Source organism: Lepisosteus platostomus, chromosome 4 (genome assembly GCF_059453375.1).
Source record: "Lepisosteus platostomus isolate fLepPlt1 chromosome 4, fLepPlt1.hap1, whole genome shotgun sequence".
NCBI lineage: Eukaryota > Metazoa > Chordata > Actinopteri > Semionotiformes > Lepisosteidae > Lepisosteus > Lepisosteus platostomus.
In genome coordinates, this window is record NC_142614.1 from 32,603,098 (window position 1) to 32,623,901 (window position 20,804).

The 20,804-nt window shown below is 36.8% G+C and overlaps 1 protein-coding gene across 2 annotated transcripts in view; it reads left to right on the forward strand.

Annotated features, from left to right (window-relative positions):
- The window catches only part of csgalnact1a (chondroitin sulfate N-acetylgalactosaminyltransferase 1a), a 54,612-nt gene extending 35,823 nt beyond the window's left edge, over positions 1 to 18,789 (forward strand). For both annotated transcript variants that reach the window (XM_088629398.1, XM_088629399.1), the window contains exons 5-8: positions 10,398 to 10,576; positions 11,507 to 11,601; positions 12,353 to 12,434; positions 17,539 to 18,789. In XM_088629398.1, coding sequence (XP_088485524.1) covers positions 10,398 to 10,576; positions 11,507 to 11,601; positions 12,353 to 12,434; positions 17,539 to 17,828 — 646 coding nt within the window. In that variant the 3' untranslated portion in view covers positions 17,829 to 18,789. The remainder of the gene's footprint in view (positions 1 to 10,397; positions 10,577 to 11,506; positions 11,602 to 12,352; positions 12,435 to 17,538) is intronic.
- Positions 18,790 to 20,804: the final 2,015 nt, after the last annotated feature.

Sequence of the window (20,804 nt, forward strand, 5' to 3'; positions counted from 1 at the left end):
ATAACCCTCAGGGAGATCAGGCTAACATGGTGTCATTCACTAAGCTTCGAAGCACATTCCTAATGCCTGGCTCCCTAGAAAGAAAAGGAGAAGGCTCTGCTGGAAAGGAAAAAATAGAAAAAAAAGAAAAGTGACCCAACAGCCAGAGAAAAGAGGGCTAAGAAAAAGGAAAGAGCCCCGAAGAACTAGAGAAGGGCTGCCCAGAAGAGAAGCTAGAAAGGCGGCAGAGATAAGGGCAGTGAAAGAAAAGACCAGGGAACAGGACTCTCTGGGACAGGAACTGGGCTGCTAGTCTGAGAGAAGATGACTGCACAGAGACAGCCCTGGGGTTCTGGACAACAGAGGCTACTCCCTGAAGTGAGTCGAATGACCAACAGTGAAGAGGAGGCCAGTGGGATAGAGTCCAGGGTTCCAGAGTAAAGGCCAGGGGCCACCGTGCAGACTGGAGTGCAAAGCAGAGTGCAGAGAGGAGTGAAGCCTTGGAACCAGAGCTGCAGTGCCGAGTGATGATTTGGAGACAGAGCTGCAGTGAAGGCTGCAGTGGTGATGCGGGGTGTTTGAAAGTGCGGCTGCTTCAGGGGAGAAGGGTGAGGGTAGTTGGCAATGTTGACCGGAACAAAGGAGCCTCAGCTCTCAGCATGTAGCCCACTCAACTTCAGAGCATAATACTGTTTCCACGCTCTAGGAAATGGGGCCGTACAGTCTTCCAGGACTGGATGACTGCCCATGAAAAGCCACTGAAGTTTCAATCCACCCGACTGAAGAATAATTGAGACAGTTTGCATCAAAGCATTTAAATGATACTGTAACAGTGTGGCAAATTATGTTGTGGTCAAAAGAGATAAAATTTAAATTTTTGGTCTAAATACAAAGTGTTACATCTGACACACCCAACATAGCACATAACTTGTTAAAACCTATCCCTACTGTCAAGAATGTTGGTGGCTTTATGTTACGGAACTGCTTCTTATTGGCAAATCTTAGAGGAAAATCTTCTTTAACCTGCTAAAGGCCTAAAACTGAACGAAGACACACCTTTCAGCAGACAATAATCTAAAGATCAAAACTACACAGAAAGTACTTAACTGGCCCAGTCAATGGCCTGATTTCATTTGATAGACAATCTGGGGCAAAACTTAAAAATTGTTGTCCATCAGTGATCCCCTGCAACTTCACAGAACTTGAGCACATTTGCAAAGAAAACTGGATGAAAATTGTTCCATCCTGGTACACAAAGTTGCTGGTTTGATGATTCAGATGTTCTAGTTACCCAGGAACCTGTAAGCTTTCAAAACCTCACTGAATGATGAATGAATGTGCATCATAAGTAGCTTGTACATGCATACAATACTGTAGACCTTAGATTGTATTTTGCAAAACAATATCACTACGACACTATTGCACATATTTACCAACTAAGAACCTTGCTTAAACAATGATTGGAAACAACAGAAATGCATGTTTAACCAATTCGATCAAGTATAACATAACAGATTACTGTACCTGTCCAGATGCATCTGTCCATCAACCAGCAAAATCATGATGGTTAAGAAATCTGTGATCTTGTTTCTGTCATGGTCCTGAAGTAAATTTCTGATCGAAAATGCTGTTTTAGTCTAAATAGTAAGATATTCTTTAAATCAGTCCATCTCATGAAATAGAAGTTCTGAGCCTTCTTGTTTGACTTGTACTAAATACTAGACAAAATAGGAGCAAAATAAGATTTAATTCACATCAAAATGTTAAATAGGAAGTTTTTATGCAAAAGAAATTGTAGAACAATACTGTTTAAATACAGTACATAGCTTAGGTTCCTGGATCCAGTGGGGTGACAATGGTTTGGACTGCAGTTGTTAGGAAAGTCAAGTTCCTAGCAACTGCAGTAGGTGTCTCTTGTAATAGCTGTTTTTTTATTTCATAAGATCTTGACTCAAAAGCTCCAATTTAGTTTAACTTATATTTTATGTTTTATGTTTGGGGAACATTAAGGTGTGACACCTGAACACGATTGCACAACCGTAACATTGTGTTTCTTTTCTTCTCTTTTCAGCATGGAATAAACCTGTACTTGTTCCTTTGCAGAATTTACTGAATTCAGGTTTAATGGAAAAATGCACGGCTAAAAAGAGATACAGTACACTTAACAATACTTTCTGTAAGATTTTCTGCAATGTAGGAAATACCTCTTCCAGAACGTATCAAAATAAACTCTTTCTTCCATTTCTCCTGTAGTCATCCCAACTGCAGCCATTTCTTCCCTCCCTTCCCCTCCCAATTCTGCTTCCTCTGTTCTGTCTCCCACATTTCCCTCCACTTGTGGTCAAGAGTCTAACACCCTACATCCGCTATCTGGCCCCAGCCTATCTTTCCTGTTTTGTCTTTTCCTCTTGAATCCTCTTTTCTGCTGTCCCTGTAGGAGCCCTGCCAGTCCCTGATGCTCATGGCTCCCCATGGATGCACATGGCATTAGTCTACACAGGATCTAGGCCTCCCCATTCATAGCTCTCATTGCCCCTAGTGCCTGTGCCCCGCTTGCAGCCTGTTGTGTGATGGGAACAGGTTCCCTTCTTTTTCCTCCTGGGATTCAAGCCTTCCTTTTCAAGTGCACTGGACTCCTGCTTGATATTAGTGACTCCTTACTGAGCAGAAATGAAGGTGCACTGCATCAGCAGGGGGCCAGAGTCCTCAGTCACACTAGTGCCTTTGCCCAGATCCAGGAAGTGGCAGTAACAAGTAACAAGCTCAAGCTCATATCACACCAAGTCTCAGATCACACAGAAGTGTCACATTGGTATTTGGTCCCAATATTCATCAAAATGACCAGAATGATGATAATAATATTAATAATAAAAATACAGGAAATGGGAAAAAACAATTAAAGCAATGAAAACAGCAACAAAGGAGAAAAAATCATAATAGCACCAGAAGGGTTTAGGATGCAATAGATGCAAAAGGGCAGACACAAATATCTATTTAATGAAAGCCTTGTTGACAAAGGTTCAATGATTCAATGCATCAAGGTCAATTCCCCTATCAGCCCTATGCATTTCTATTTTAAGTCCTGCAAACATCTCAAAGTGGTTACTAACCACTTGCTCCTACACCACTTCTATGCAAGAAGGGGGATCAAATTCAGCAGGCAGAAGCACAAGTTCTTCGATAGCTGAAAGCTGACAAGCAAACAAAGATCTGCCAAATAAAAATGTGTGGAAAGGGATCAGGAGGAGAGATATTTATATACAGTATCGGAGCGGAAATGGATGAGATTTGACCTTCTCTAAAACTTGACTTTAAAACGCCATTAAACCACAGTGTTACCTGTTTCTAAATCACTGTCCAAGGTAATTTGTGTGTTATGTTTATCTAATAACATTCTTGCCATTTAGTAATGGAATACTTTATTAATGTAGTTTTAAAACTGCAGCTATTTTATTGCTTATATGTTTAGTATTAGTCCACTTCTGTTAACATGACTGGTGGATATATTTATTATTTTAATTCAATTCATCTTTATTAATTCTGTCATTTTCTATATAAATATTGGCATCATATATGCATAGGTATAGACACAATTTTTAATTAATAACTCTACAGAAGGTTGACTCCAACCCCTGTCCTGAAGAGCCCCAGTCTTGCATGTGTGATAGTTTCAAAATGTAACACATCAGACTTAGCATTTAAATTTAAATTGAAGTTTCTAAAGTCCTGAAAATATTTATCAATGTCCAGCTAAACAGGTTGACCCTTCAATTAAGAAGGCAGAACATCTATCCATCCATTTTCTAACTGCTTCATCCAATTCAGGGTCACAGAACCTATCCTGGCAAGCAACAGATGCAAGGAGAGATACAACCTGGAACATTCCTATAACATATCTGTAAAATGTTACATCTGGAACATTTCATAATTCACATACATCAATTCCAATCACAATTTTCTCAACATCCTATTAAGCACTAAGTAGCATCCCTTTAGATTAATTAACAAAGGCTGACTGTATTTGCGATGTCTGCATGTCCATGCACCATAAGATTTACATGCACATGTAAGAAAAGATGCAATGTATGGTGTACAGTGGACTCCCATTTTAAATTTGTTATACTTTTTAAAATTCTTACGTAAAGGCTCTAGTAGAGCTCTGATAACATAATTACATGTAAATTCACAATCACCCCATTAGAAATTAAGCACATTTTGTTTATATATGTTCACCATGCACTGATGACCCAGTGAAAAATACTTTCATTCAATAAATACAGAACTAAGTATATTTTTGGAACTAGCTTTTGGAAAAAACATTTCAGACTTTGTGCTTAGGCATCTATCCAGGGTACAGTTCCTCATACCAAATAGAAAAACAATGTTTTAATGTCCTTGGAATTCCTCAAATTTTTAAAGGATTATTTTTGGGGGATATTTAGGAAACTTGTAAGCTTCTGTTTTTCTTTTGCAGTTATTAATAAACACTTTTAAGGAAAAGAGGAATACTTTAAAGTATTTTGGAAAGAAGAGAGGAATATCTCAGGAGATAGGTCTTAAGAAAAATCTGGTACAAAATTAAATTTTCAAATCGCATCTGGATCATTCAGTTTACATGAGCAAACTTCAAATTCACCTTTTGATTTTAGTACTAGCTGTCATGTGGACAAGCATAGTTCTATCAACCTTTTTTAACTAAGAATTTTTGGTATCTAAAATTACTTTAATGAAGCATTGCCCTCAATTATGAAGGACAATTATGAATGTTTTTTGTTTAAAGTGATGCGTTGTTTCCCTGTAATGTATTGTAAGGTTTTTCTACATCACAGAGGAAATGGAACTTGAAATAAACATATGTTGAGTTCTGCAAAACCTTAACTCTAATCAGATGCTCTTGGGGAATACTGTATGCCCTGATCATTTGGAATGCATGTAACAATATATAACAATGTGGTGGTGCAAACCAGTTCAAACCAGGTTAACACAGACATACTATAACTTTTGCACACAATATGCAGACAGAACGTACACCTTCACATACACAGGTTTGTTTCTATATGTAAGCAAAGTTAATAAACATTTTAAAATGTAACAACAGAACTGTAGAACCCTTCTCAGTTCTGGTATTCTAAATTATTAAAATGATAATACTTTACAAATAATAAAGCCAAAGACAAGTTTATTACATGCATATTAAGCCATGCTGCAATATATTTTCTAAAGAACTGACATGTACTGTAATTTATATGCTTTAATGCAAACTTCTTATGTTTTATGATTTTCCTACTGTCTGTGCTTTGTTACATCTTTTGGTAGTCATTAAAATGAAATATTTCTTGCATCATCACATTATTGAGTGAAATCCACATTTTGATGTTTTCTTCTGTAGAACAAATCTCAAAGAAATAGAGAGATAACTTTATTAGCCATATACAATTTCTTGCATTAGGAATTTGTCTTTTTGCATAACCCAGCTTGCTCTCTATGAGACAGACACACAGACAGGGAGGGACAGAAGCTTGGGGTCAGAGCACAGGGTCAGCCATTGTACAGCACCCCTGGAGTAGTTGGTGTTAAGAGCCTTGCTCAGGGGCACAACAGAGTAGGATTCCTCTGCTGGCCGTTGGATTTGAACCAGCAACCATCCAGCCACAGGCACAGATCCTCTGCTCCACAGTGCCACTGCTCCACTCCAAATATACAGGGAAAATGGAATGGAATTCTTTAAATGAATTGTAATGCTGGAATACAGAAAGAATAACCAAGTGCAGGTATTGGTAATTTATTTGACATGTGGGTTGTAATCAAAACAAAAAGGACCATTCTATTCAGATACTCTAATGCAAAGTATTGACTTAAAAAAAAGGCAAATCATAATTATAGGAATTCAAAGGTACAGATTGAGAATAAAATATAAAGTGTCACATATCACTGCTCTGAGCATGCATGTTAATTAGATTCCAATCCTCTCTTCAAATATTTGTACAATGCTAAGCTTAAATTAAGGTCAGAATTGGCCACTGTGTGAGGCATTATGACTTGTCTTTTATCAACATACAGTATGTATAGCTGTTGCGGTATGTAGTTTTGCTAAATGTGAAGATTTTATATTAAAATATATTCCATTCTATATACTGTATTGTATTTTCAATAACAGCAAATACATAGCATTATATTCATACTCTCATATCTATCAAAATAACTTTAAATGTTATTGTCTTTCAGCCAGGATCTATTGTAACCAATTTACTGTACTGTATGTAGAAACAACAATATATTGAAGCAAAACAAAATTGTACCACCAATTGCAAGACAGGGCACCAGCATGGCATTGATCCAGTGTAAAGTCTAAATGTTGGCCATTTTCTCACTACTAGCTCAACGAGATCGTGACTTTTGCTTGAGCCAATTCAGCACTGTCTGTCCAACAAGCCTGCCAGCACAAACCTGTTTCTGGTCCTGTCAAGCTAGCTCTCTATTGACAAAAGCCCCGAGCTGAGACATTCCACATTATTTTTAGTTAATTCTCCATGAAATTGAGTAGTTTTTGTTTTAAAGACATGCAGGCAGCTTAATTTTATAGCCTTTACTTGAATGGTTCATAAAGCTCTTAACTGAATGTAGATTTAAACACCAGAGGCTATTGTATCTGCAATTACTTATAGCTTGTGTTGAATGCACTCAAAAAGTAGTAAGTCACAGAAAGTTACAACATTTTGGATTATTTTAGTCCACATTTCCACTTATTTTCTTTTGGGGGTGATGAATGTCAATATCAAATTTACAGTGCGGACCTTGTCTCTAAAAATATTGTCATTATACTTTTTAGAGCAAAACATAATGTTATATAGTTATACAGGTGTCAGCAGCCACATAGAGTTAGCTTTTACAATTAAACACAAAAGGCCACACTGAATTCAGTTCCATACTGTTGCTATAGTAACTGCATTAAAAATAACATTTCCTTTGCCTGCTGTCCATCAGGTATTCTCTCAGTTTTGTATTTCTACTTATTCAGTACATATTCCTTTTGGTTTTACCCAGCTGAAACTCAGTGTCATTTCACTAAGCAACCACTAAAGTCTTTTCCAAGATATTTAACTAACTGCTGTCTTTCTTCCTTTCCCTCTGTGATGCTTTTATATTGTATTTTCTCCTAATCTAGCATTTAATACACACTGTTAAAATGTTTCCATAAAGACAAAAATGAAAATAGAGTAGCATAAGAATGTAGCAGAGACACTTTTCCAAAAAAGAAAGCTAAAAAATACGAGAAGTAAACAATTCTCAATGGCTTCCAAGTAACTTCACTAGCAAAGGAGAACTAGTTGAGACCTACAGTACAACCAAGGCACCACTACTCCAAGTCTACTAATTTCATTAGCGAACAATTACGGAATTTGTCTAGGTAGTAATGCATATTTCTTTGACTACCACTGGGAGGGTTGTATTGGACATTTATGTCAGTAAAAGCTGCAGCAGTTTTCAAAGTGTTAACTTGGCATGTACAATATCTTAGACTATTTCATACTGATATGAAGTTATAATGTTATATATGGAGCCATCATTTTATGCAATTACCCACTTGAGACTCGCTGAAACCTAAATGCTGTGGATTCAAATTCACAGGGATTACAATTTTGAAAAGTTCATTCCATTGTTTTATATTAGCAACTTTTGAATAGATAGATTTCTTGGATTAATGTCTTTCCTCTTCATATCAGTTTTATGCTGTAAGTAGAAGTGACAGAGTTTTCTTATGTTCTTTTCCATATTTTGCATAGACAGTTATTCACTGCTTTAAAGATACAAGGCCAGCAGCATTTTGTATCTTTTGAATGTGTATAGAAAAAGTATGATATAGCAAAAATGTTAAAATCCCAAACTTGATGAGTCTCCCACTCAGGTTAGCCCTGTTATTTCTGATAATCTACAGCAGTTAGGCAATAAATATATGAAGCAGAAAGGCTTGGACAGTCAGTCAATGTTAAAAGAAAATATAAAAAACAGCAATGAGTTATGCCAATCATAAATTATTATTTTAGTGATACATATAAGTCAATGATTTTAGATTTTTTATATTTCTTAATTTCATTATACAAATATTTCACAAAGAGAGTACTTGTTATATCAGGATGAGCAACTGTGACATTTAGAGTTACTGATATTTGCATGCTCTCACTCTGTGGATTCTCACCGCTCACGGCTAAACAAATCGATGTCTTGTTTCTATTGCACATGCTTTGTAGAAATACAGTGGTTCTGTTATATGAACTTCATGTTTCAACATTCTTATTATTACTCTTTTTTGAGGTGGCAGAAATACAGCAGGTTAAATCTAACTTGCCCCAGAATCTCCCAACTCTTTGTGGAAAAAAAAACTCCACTAAATAAACTTCCACCTATATCCTCTGTTTATGCTTCACTCTTAATTCTATCCATTCAGTGTTCTCTGTTTAAGACCCCAAAAAAACGTTTTGTGGCCAGTAGGTGTAGAACATTTCTTTAATCCCAGGAATGTATCTGATCAGTCTTCTCTGTACTGATCCCATTGCAACAATATACAGGTATTTTGTGTAACGTGTTGTGTACTGCATATGTGTTGACCAAACCTGCACACAGTATTAAGTAAGTACACTTCATTGTAATATCCTAGATGTGGTCTTACTAGAACATTGTATAATATAAACCTAACATCACATGATTTAAATTCTGCACTTTTAACTATATATCCTAACATTCTGTTTCCCTTTATGATTGTTTCCCTACATACTGTAGTCTATAAGATGTATATTATGTATGAATATAAATAAACACCTATGTCTTTTTGATAAGTATGTACAGTACCTCATGCTCTGTGTTTCCCCATCTTATATTTCTAATTATTTTTTTTGCTACCTGAGTACAGTAGTCCACACATTTCTAAATTAAATATAAAATATTTAAATATTTTTTAATCTTATTTGCCAACATTGTTTTATTCTACTACAGTCCGGCTAAGTTATTAACTATACCAAAATCCAGATCATTAATGTAAATTTGAGGAGTAGTGGTCATTAAATACTGTAGATCCATGTGATACTCATGTGATCCATGTGATTAGTTATTTTATCCCAGTATGAGCATCCATTGATTATTTATTAGTTTCCATTTTCATTAGATTAGTTTTGTATCATTACTGGTGTTGGTTGTACAAATAATTCCAAAAAATTAGTTTAAAAAAGCCTGCCTTTTTTTAAATGCATGTTGAGTATCCTCAGGAATCCCAGTAATCCATCTAAACATGTAGTAACCAAGTAAGCACCTGAGTGAAACACTCATTTGATACTGTACTGAATATCATCAATTTCCCTTTCATTGTCTAGGTGTTTCAATTATTATTCCGGATACATTTTAATTAATCCTTTACCGTTCTTTTTCTGTTATAATAGTGAAGTGACATTTATTATTTATTTTAGCCTCTATTACAATATCCCTTCCTCTCTCTTGACCTTTCTATTACCATTTTACCTTTGTAAAAAAATTAACTTTCTTTCTCCATTTTCCATAATTCCTTTAAACTATTGCAATCCATTCTCCACTGATTGAATCTATCCTGTCCCATTCTACACCACTAAAGAATTGTGTCATTCATTTAGAACATTTTTTGTGCATTTTTGACTTGGACTCTACCTTTACAGTTTCAAAGTTTACTTCAAAGTATGTGGTAATTTCACATTTCTCTAATGCTTCTCTCACCTGTTTTCTTCACATTGTGTTAATTGCTTGAAAAGACTAGAACAACACAAACACTCTCTCGTAGGTTCTCTAGCAAATAAAGTAAGAAAGATGGCACTAGCCAGGCCAACCATTTCAGTTTCAGATGCTGACATTTCTATATGTTTTTCTTAGTCTTTGAAAGTCAAAGTCTCCTGTAAACACCAAACATTGCACATAAGATATATTCTCAATATTGTATGATGCTAAATTAAAATCGGTATTTTGTGGTCTATATTATACGTCCAGCAGTACATCTTTTGGATGCTTTTAATGTGTCTGATCCATATGGATTATTGATTCCTCTTGGTTTCGCTTCTGTGTCTGCTCTGTTTGATGATGTACAGTGCTACGTCTCCCTTTTACCTATTGCCTATGTCTTCTGAATACGATGAATCCTATAATGTTGTATTCATTTCCATCACTCTCCATGAGCCATGTTTCTTTGCTGAAATTACAATTACATTATTATGTCCTGTTAATGTTGTAACGTCTATCTCAGGCACTTAATTTCCTGATTCTTTGTTTTATTGTTCCCTTGGGTTTTCCTTTGGACTTTATTCTCTGAGTGTCTTCCTTTGAAAATGTCTTTGCTTTCTGCTGATGTTCATGAAATCTTTGTCTTCGATGAATCTGTAATAAAATGCATAATTAATGCGCAGGGAAATGAACTTTAAGAACTTCACCTTCATCCAGCTAAATGAAGAGTTTTCACGGGGAAGAGGGCTTGACATTGGAGCTCGAGCCTGGAAGGGCAACAACATCCTCCTGTTCTTCTGTGATGTGGACATTTACTTCACTGTAGAGTTTCTCAATTCCTGCAGACTCAATGCACAGCCGGGTGAGATCAAAATTAACCAAAACAAATGAAGCCTATAATGGGTGGTTCATAGTGAAGTTTCGTGAAATTATTCAACACTTGCCATGATTGCCGTAAAAAAGCTGCTAAAGCTTCATAACAATCAAACAACATCTAGATAAGTCTCATTTTAAAAGGAGCATTTATTTTTGTACTGTTTGAAAGTTCCTAAGTCTGGGACCATAACAACATAAACTTCTCTGAATAGCCTCAGAATACCTTCTGTCATTTCCCAGTATCAGGAAGAATATAGTCTTTGTATCAAAACGAAAATGAACCTAAAGAAACACAAATCCTTTTAAGATACTAATTTTCATAAATGAAGACATATTACAGTTTTTTGAAGTGGTTAATTATTATTCTCATTTCAATTCCAGTTAAGGTTCCAATTATTAGATATTTTTCTTCTTTAAAAGTATAAACATCCATATATTATTAATTATGTTTTACTACCTTAAATAATTGTTTAAATATTATTTTATAGCATAGGTTAAAAAATGTAAAAATAAGGTCAGCTAAAAATGTATATGATTTATACAGGAGAAGGAAAAAAATAATTTCAAGTGGAGCTCAATAGATAATACAGTTCTCCTTAATAAAGGATTAGATTAACAGAAACACACAAGAGAAAGCTATACATTTCAATCACAATCTGAAGCATATGTTAAATAGAACAACACAAGACAAGAATATCCCAGTGGAGGCATGTTATTGTACTGAGTTAAACATTTTATTAGAAATTCTACATCTAATATGTGTAGTTATAGGCACTTAGATGGAAATAATAAAATTAAGTCATGATCCATTGTAAAGTGAACTGGCCAGAGTTCACATTTTTTGAGTAATTAATGTAATCAATTTGTATATGTAAGGTTTTTGACAGATTTGATTTGTTTTTTCCACACCACATAGGTAAAAAAGTGTTCTATCCAATTCTCTTCAGTCAGTATAATCCGGGATTGATATATGGACATCATGACAGCATTCCACCCATAGATCAGCAACTGGTAAAGTATTCTTTATTGTTAACAGCATTTTGGATGTATTAATTATAAATGTAGCTTAAACATATTACGTTACAATTATTTTCAATATTTATATTAACATTTTATAGAATTTGAGAGACCAAAGATGTTTGTGAAAAATAAATATTTATTCTCCTTAGTAACAGTAATTATTCTTTCAATTAGCAGTTGTCTTAGTTTAATTTGAATCATTCTGTTTTATATTACATTATAGTAAATGTAATATATGATGTCGGAGTTATGAGGATGCGAGTACCATAGTATTGGAACTGTCTGTGGTGCTGAATGATTGATTGTGCCATTTAGACAAAGGCGATCTTCTCTAAAGGGCTGAAAAAGTATCACCAAGGTAAAATCTCAAGCACACAATCATTTTTCTTCTGAGGCCCATGCATTGTGAAACCTACTAATAAACTTTAGCAATTGTTATTCTGCACACACCACCTATTCACTATTTCTCAATAAAACAGTTAAAATGAAACTTAAAGAAAGCATGCATTTCAGTGTGCTCTACAAAATACATTAAAAGGACCATGTAAATCTGAGGAAATTAATTATCGTCTCTTCTTGTCTTCGCCTTTCTTAAACTGAAATTGTTGTAAAGTAACACATCTAAAACTCCACAACATTAGCAAAATAATTGATCTGGTAAATCCCTTTCAATCACAAATCACAGCTTTTCTGTTGCTGTGGCAAGCCCTGGGTTTGATGTATTTGAATTTTGTTTCCATAGGTTATTAAAAAGGATACAGGATTCTGGAGAGACTTTGGCTTTGGAATGACCTGCCAGTACAGGTCTGATTTCATCAACATAGGTAAGAAGTGATTCCGTCACTTTGTGAAGCTGTTAAATCTTCTAAAAACTACATGCATCCCACATGTCATATCTAAAATATCATATAGGTTTATAAAAGTTTTAGATTTTGGAAAAGTTTTATATTATTCAAATAAAGTAAACCAAGTAGTGATAAACATCATTTGTTCATTATTAAAATGAAATAAAAAGGTCACGATTGCATAAGTATTCAAACGCTTTGCTGCAATAATAATAAATAAATTGAAGTTCACAAAATTACTTAACAGCCCACAAATTTAGTTGTGTGGTTTGACTCAACTGTGTGCAATAATAGTGGTTAACCTCATTTCAAAATAAATACGACTACCTACGTAAGACCCCTCAAGTATTAAATTCCAAGCAAATATTCAACCGCGAAGACAAAGAGACAACCAAAACAACTCAAAGATAAAGTTGTATGCAACATAGATCAATAAAAGTATATATAGTCATTTCAAATATCCTTAATATCTCTTTGAGCATAGTGAAGTTGATCCTTAAAAAGCACCTACAGGTACAGGTAAGTGATACGAAATTAGGAAATTCAGGAACTACTTTTCTTTTGTGCAGGATTACACCACCTAGCAATTATAGAACATGTTAGGACCCTTTTTTTCCTACCAAAGGTTGTCTTTTCTCCAACAACCACCAGTGCATCCACACAGACCAGACAAGACAGTTACTGTACCATATACTGTACAATATCCCATTTATAGTAATCAATCTTCCCTTCACATAAAGGTATCGCCATAACACTGTATTTTTTTGACCAGTCACCTAATGCTCAGAACACTTACCACAACATATAGAGCAGTCCAAGAACCACGTGAACAGTCAAATGTCCCACATCAAAAGTCTTGTATCGCCATTTTCCCGAACCAGCCCAGTCGGTAACCTGGTTTACCTCCTAACACCACAGGATAGAAACAATAACGTTTTAGACATTCTTCTCAGTCCTTGGCATCCTGAACAATGTGTACCTGGTGTCCCCCTCTACCCTTTTTGTCTCTGAATCCAGTTTTGGTAAGAGGGGAGAGAAAGACAATGCTGGGGTTTCCTCTGCCAATTTCTGCCATCTTTCCTGCAAACCTTCCTTCTTCCAAAAGTCTGCAGTTCTCTTTTTGAGGCTTTCTTAGCAAGGGCTCATGACTCATTACCAGGAGGTGGAAGATTCCCTTCCCTGTGATGTTTTGGGTGTGGGCAGAGCTAACTCTCCCTCAGCTAAGTCTCAGTGTCCCCCTCTTGACTGTCATGATCATCATCCCTCCTCTAGAGGGCGCTCTGACCCTTTTGTATTTTACTTTATTTATTACGTACACCTGTCCCTGGTTTCCCTTTTATTATTTAAACCCAGTGCCTCTGAAGCTCAGGGCTCAGCATTGGAAGAAGGACGCCTGGAAGTCCGCCTATCAGCGGGTCCAGGAGAGACCTGATGGCATAGGCTTCAGAACAGCGTCCTGACCATCTGAGTCCGGGGCTCGGGGCACCTGGCTCCGTTATGGCTTTATTTTCTGTGTTCCTGGTTTCCTGATCCCTGTGCATCTTTAGCTTTGGATCTCCCGGTACTGGATTTTGGACTGCAACCTGTTTTTTCCCAATTTGACTCCCCTTGGACCTGTTTGCCTACATTTCCCCCATGCACCAGATCACAGCCTGCACCACCCCCTGTTCATCATCCCATCCATTCCTCACTGTGTTTTCCCTGATGTCCTTGTCCAGTCGCTTCCAGATTATACCGTCCACATAGGGTCCTAAACAACACACTTTACGGGAGTCAGGACCGGCTCCCGTGACATTGACCACAGATATGTCAAACCTCTTTTATGCCCTACATGTCAGTTCTGAATGGAGTGATAATTGCCAGGCATCCATTGTAAGAGGGCTTTTATTTAAGGCAGAAACCCAGAGAATAGGATGTGGAGCTGCATGAACACTAGGGCGACACTGGACCTTCAGTGCAACTCAACATCGACACAGCCTTTGACACCTCTGCCCCTGCCCATTCTTTTCACTCTGTAGCACTCAAACATTCTGAAAAGCAATAAAAAATGAAAACCTAGAAAAATGGGTGGGATAAGTGTACACATCCCTCAGTGAGTATCTGGTGAAAGCATCTTTTGTATGAATTACAGCCATAATTCTGTTTGGATAAGTCTGTACTACCTAGATTTGTTCAAGCTCAGTCAGAATGCGAGGGGACTGTTGATGGACTGCAACCAACATTTCAAAGATTTTCAGTTGGATTGAGATCAGGGTTCTGTCTGGGCCACTCAAGGATATTTATCTTTTTGTTCTTTAGCAACTCCACTGTTGCTTTGGCTGTGTGCTCAGGATTGTTGTCATGTTGAAAGGTAAACTACCTTACCCAATTTTAGCTTCCCTGAAGAGGGCAGCAGGTTTTCTTTAAGAAACCATGTGTACTTCACTCCATTTAGTCTCCAACAGTCTCTGCTGCAGAGAAACACCTCACAACAAAATGTTGCCCCCACCTTGCTTTGCAGTGAGGAGTTGTTCTGTCGGTGATGTGCTGTATTGATTTTTCACTAAAAATGTAACATTTTGCGTTTAGCCCAAAAGGTTCTACCCTGGTTTCATCAAACCACAAAATGTTTTTGCTAATCACTTCAGAATCTCCAGTATTCTTTTGCATACCTTAAACAAGACAATGTGGGCATTTTTTTAGTTGTGACTTTCTTCATGTAATTTTCCCACAAAGCCCAGACTTGTGGAGAGCTTGTAATATTATTGTGACATGTACACTTTGACCAGTCTTTGAATAAAGGCCTGCAAAGTTGCCACTGGATTCATGGTAGGCTCCCTGATCAGTCTCCTCCTTCCTTGGTCAGCCATTTTGGAAAGATGACCTGATCTACGCAAGGTCTCAGTGGTGCCATACTGCTTCCACTTCTTAATGATCTTGACCAAGGGATATTAAAGGCATTTTTATATATTTTTTTATCCATATCCTGCTCTATTCCACTTCACAATTTTATCCCAGAGGTATGTCTATAGCTCTTTGGTGCCCATCATTGACTCTTTACTTTGAGACATCCTATCCAGCAGAGGAGATCTACAGGAACAACTGATTTTATTCTGAAATCATCAGAATCACTACAATTGAACACGGGTGGAGGCTAATTAGCTTGTTGTGTGATTTGGAAGGCAATTGGTTACACCGAAGATATTTTACAATTGCTGTTACTTAGGTAAGTGTGCTGAGGTGTACACTTATCCAACCCATTTTCCTAGGTTTGTTATTTCTGAGAACATTTCAGAATATCTGACCATATGTTTTTCACTTGGAGGTTGTGTGTTACAATGTGTTAATAAAGGTAAATGGGTCTGGATTGCAAACTGTTAGGCCAAAAAGGTCTACATTAGAAAGGCTGTGTAAACGTTAAAAGCAATAGGTTTTGTGGCCAGACAACACATAATTGGAACCTTTTGATCTAAATGCAAAACGTTGCAAACAAAATAGTGCTTCACCCGGTTAACAGCATCCATACTGTCAAGCATGGTGGTGGCAGCCTTATTTTTAAATTTTACTTCTATAGTTCCACTTTTATAGTTCTACTAGGAACATACAGTACATTAAATGGAGGAAAGTACCAGCAAATCTTATATGAAAAACCTGCTTTAGTTCTATAACTGGTACAAAATAAAAATCACCTTTTAGCAGGTAATGGTCTATAACACAAGGCCAAAGTTATGCTGGAGTGGCTCTAGAATAAGAAAGTGAATATCCTTGAGAGGCACAGTCAAAATCTTGACTTGAATCATATTAAGTATCTGTGGAAAGACTTGAAAATTGTTGTCCACAAATGATTCTCAACAAGCACCTTGAGAGAGCTTGTGCAAATCTTACAAGAACAATCTGCAAAAATGCACTAAGCAGAGATGTAGAGAGTATGCAAAGATGGTAGAGACTTACCCAAAGAATCTGCAACTCTAAATGCTACCAAAAGTGCTTCCATCAAATATTTCACAGCGTTCACAGAGTTCACAGGTCTGAAATCTTATGCATTCATTTCAGTCTTTTTTAGTTTCATTTTTTTTCTTATCTTTGCTGACATACAGTATATAGTAACTTAGATTTTAGTTTGAGGTTTCAGGTTTTTAATACATTTTATATGCACATTTTTCATAAATTGGGAAACAATAGGAAGGATCCAAATAATTATCTAAGGTGCTGTATATTTATATTAGTTAAAATATGTATCTATACATTTAAAAAGAATCTGCTATGTAGAAAAAATATAACCATGCCACACTTTGCTGTTAGGTGCACTTTTACCCAACGAGGTCCAGGTGGAACAACGTCTGATCAGGTCCCCTGAAAAAGGCCTTCAAAGCCTTAATTCTTCGGTCACTGCAAGAAAAGGGCCACACTCAGTTTTCTGTGCATTCCATAATGCCTCGAATATCCCCAGAAAAAAGGGAGAGGGTCATTGGCATGCTGCAGGAAGGCATGTCATGTGCCAGCGTTGCCAGACACTATGGAGTAAGCTGCTCCACTGTGCAGCAGCAGGACAGATGTCCATTCAAGATCCGGTCACCCTCGAGTGACTACACCAGAGCAGGACCGACACATCAGGCTGGTCAATATGAGAAATCATTTCAGATTCAGACCTATACTACTGTACTACTGCTGAAACTGCCAGTAGACACAATGTCCGCATCAGTGACAGGTCAGTGAGGCTCCATGCTGCTGGCCTTAGAGGAAAGTGACCTGTCAGAGGCCCTCTGCTCACACCTCATAGACGTCACACTCGACTGGCTTGGGCCAGACAGAGGCTGCAATGAACTCATCAGCAGTGGCATCAGGTCCTCTTCATGGATGAGTTGCTCTTCAGCTTGTTCCACGCAGACAGGAGGACCAGAATGTGGAGGAGGAGGTGTTGCGTTTCTTTTTTACATCAGTATAAATCAAAAGTGTGCCATTCCAGGGACACTGGGGCTTTGCACAAAATCTTTCAGGAAATTCCTTATTTTACAGCCTTGGAGTATTGTAATAGGTAATTCCCATGGTTACCTCTGCCATTGTGTAGTGTTGATTTAACGGATGTGTATGTGTCCTCTAACAGGTGGCTTCGATGTGGACATCAAAGGCTGGGGAGGAGAGGATGTGCACTTGTACAGGAAGTATCTGCATAGCAACCTGATGGTGGTACGGTCTCCATCACGAGGCCTCTTCCACCTGTGGCATGAGAAGCATTGTGCTGACGAGCTCACGCCTGAGCAGTACAGAATGTGCATGCAGTCCAAGGCCATGAATGAGGCGTCCCACGGTCAGCTGGGAATGCTGTTCTTCCGCCATGAGATTGAGGCCCACCTCAGGAAGCAGAAGCAAAAAAGCCCTGTCAAGAAAACGTGATTCAAGTCTACAGCAAAAACTCTTCATCTTCTGCTGATTAATCAGATGGATCTGCTTATTATTGTAGAAGTCTGTTTTTTCATTATATTCGATTAGATGATTTTTAATTGATTTAATAATATAATCGGTTTGTTTGTTTCAAAAAGAGGTCAAGAAACGTTTGTCAGCATAAAGCATTTTATTGTTTATTGTTCTAATATCCACTTTGTTTATAATAGGAACAATGAATAATTTTTCATTGGTTATATGAATTATATGAATAAGGTTATATGAATTTCCGTCACTATCTTTTTCACTTTTTCCATACCTCTTAAATGACAGTTTCGAGAACTTATTCTCAAACTGAGGGGTGACCAAAATTCACTTTTTGCAATACATTTTTTTGTGCTGACATGAGATCTGAATTTCTTAATTTAACTAATTATTATTAATTTTATTTCCACAATTTCTAGGATCCCCAGATTTCTAGCAGATGATCAACACTATTAAAAGACAATATAATGTGGAACACTGCTCTAACCTAGTTTAATTTCCAACAGATGCTGGTCAGTTAATGTTATGTGGTTCTTCTCCAGTACAAATAAAATACTGTGAGTATATTTAGAACACCTCAAGATCTGTGATTTATCAAGCACAGTCACAAGATATTATTTACCACAGATCTTAGATTAATTGAAAACCAAAGATCGGAGCTATACATTTATTTACAGATAACTTCTAGAACAGCTGCTTTTGGAATCAATAACAAATTGGCATAGGTTTGCCTATGAATATAGACTTTGTGTTATATTTTCTCAAAATCACTGGTGTACCTTAATTTTCCTGAGGTTTAAGTTAAGTATTTTAAACAGCTTCTAAAACATTTCACATTTTGACTGCTTTTGTAAATTTAATGTATTTTACCATATATTAATTCCATTACACCTACTCTGTGAAAAAAAAAATATTTTTGCAAATCTTATGTTCCATGTTTGTTCTCGTATTGCCAGTTTTTACTTTGTACTGGGCTGAAATATTGAATGATTTATAAATATGGTCATTCTTCTTCCTAGAAAACCACGGTCAATAATAATGATGTATAGTAACTGTTAGCTACATTATCTACTCTAGCATACACTCAGGCAATGAAAACAAGAACAGTGTCGGTAATGGCATTCAAAATCAGTCACCAGAACATGTTTTTGCAAAAGTTACAGGGAACATGGAAACATAAATATAAAATTATTCATAAGACACAAAATATATAATTTTTGCATAAAATCTGAAAACATTGACCTGTTTCAACAGCTCCCAAGATTTCTGGTCACAATAGTTTGAGATCTTGTGCATAATGGACTAAAACTACAAAATACGTTACTGCTACAATTTCATGTTACTGCACTTTAGCTATAAACTCTGGACAAGCTGGAAAAGGACTACAAGCAGTAGTTCTGAGGTATGATGTATGTGTTATTTTTCCAAAACATATGACATCTGTATACACCAATTTAATTTGCTACAAAAATATTTTAATACTACACATACAGTTAGGGATATCAGTGTGAAATCATGCTTTTTGTAGCATATGAAATACAAGAAAATGTACTAAGTATCAGAGAAAGTGTATGACTCGGTTTAGGTGGGTAACTTGGTCAGCATGCGTAGGCTGCAATGGAACAAGTAATAGGTTTATCCATGCTGAAAAGAGAAAAAAGAAAACGTTTCAGCCATGGAGCCTTCTTCAGGCTGACATCATGCCCAGTTTTAGTGATCATTTTGACACTGCCAGTTACACTGCAACCAAAATGCTATGTTGTTACAACAAACACATAAGTAGTTCAATGGTGAGAGAGTAGCTACAGAGTTATAGTCTGAGGGCCAGATGACAATACAGGGGCCAGGAGCTCACTAATGTTCATCAACACAGCAGAATGAGGTAGTGTGAGCAACATATCAGGTGGACTCACCTGATATCAAATCTTTTCATTGCCAAGATGTAGCAACTGTGTGTAGACCACCATGATGGGTATCAGCAAATATGGTAATGATGTGCTAATTATAAATTAATGGAATTTAGACCAACTGATGGGGAAGTCAAAGTGTGATAGTCTGGGCAGTCAGTAGCGAACTCTTCTAGCAGTGATTGATGGCAATATGACTGCACTTTGGCTCGTTTGGAAGTCACAACATTCCAGGAGGATAATGCAATGCTATGTGTTTATCAAAGGCTTTCTTACAAGCTGAAGACTTGAACATTTGTGGGATGAGTTGGGACGATATTTGGCATCTGTGTTTCAGTGAACAGACAAATGTTTGTCCAAGCTCTATGAGAAGAATGAGTAGGGAATACTATAAAACAGCATCTGCAAACTGTTGAAAAGCACGAGTCACTGATGTACAAGCTGGATTGCTTCCAACAGTACAGTGGCCACATACGGTACTAACCTGAGACTTTCAAAGTAGACACCCCATTGATCATCACATTTAATGACGAGTGTTAATCAGTACATGACATTTCTTTGTGTTTAATTGATGCTTAGAATATTGTAATGTTTTATTCTGTAGCTTGGTTACTGTTACCATACTGGGACACTGATTGGAAATTAAGATCCAGGAATAGTGACAGTGTAAAGAATAGCAATGTGTAAACAAGGTGCTTAAGATGTAGACGCATAAATATGTGAGATGAAATATGAAAAGTATATTGATGTTGCTCAAGGCTACCCAAACCCCCCTGTATTGAGAGGATTAAGCCTGGGAGCTGCTACAGGGATACTGTATAGGGTACGAGAAAGTTGTGTTACAAGAAGTCCCTGTTGTGAGACTTACAGTATACAGTATGTCTATGCAGGCGAGCGGAAGTGTGCAAGATTAGGATCTACTGCACCCTTCTTCCTGAATTTGTCATTGAACTATGTTATAATTTCATGTATGTACCCTGCACTTTATCACATTTTAGACATTTTTTATAATGAGCGAAGTGCATGTTTCCCATCA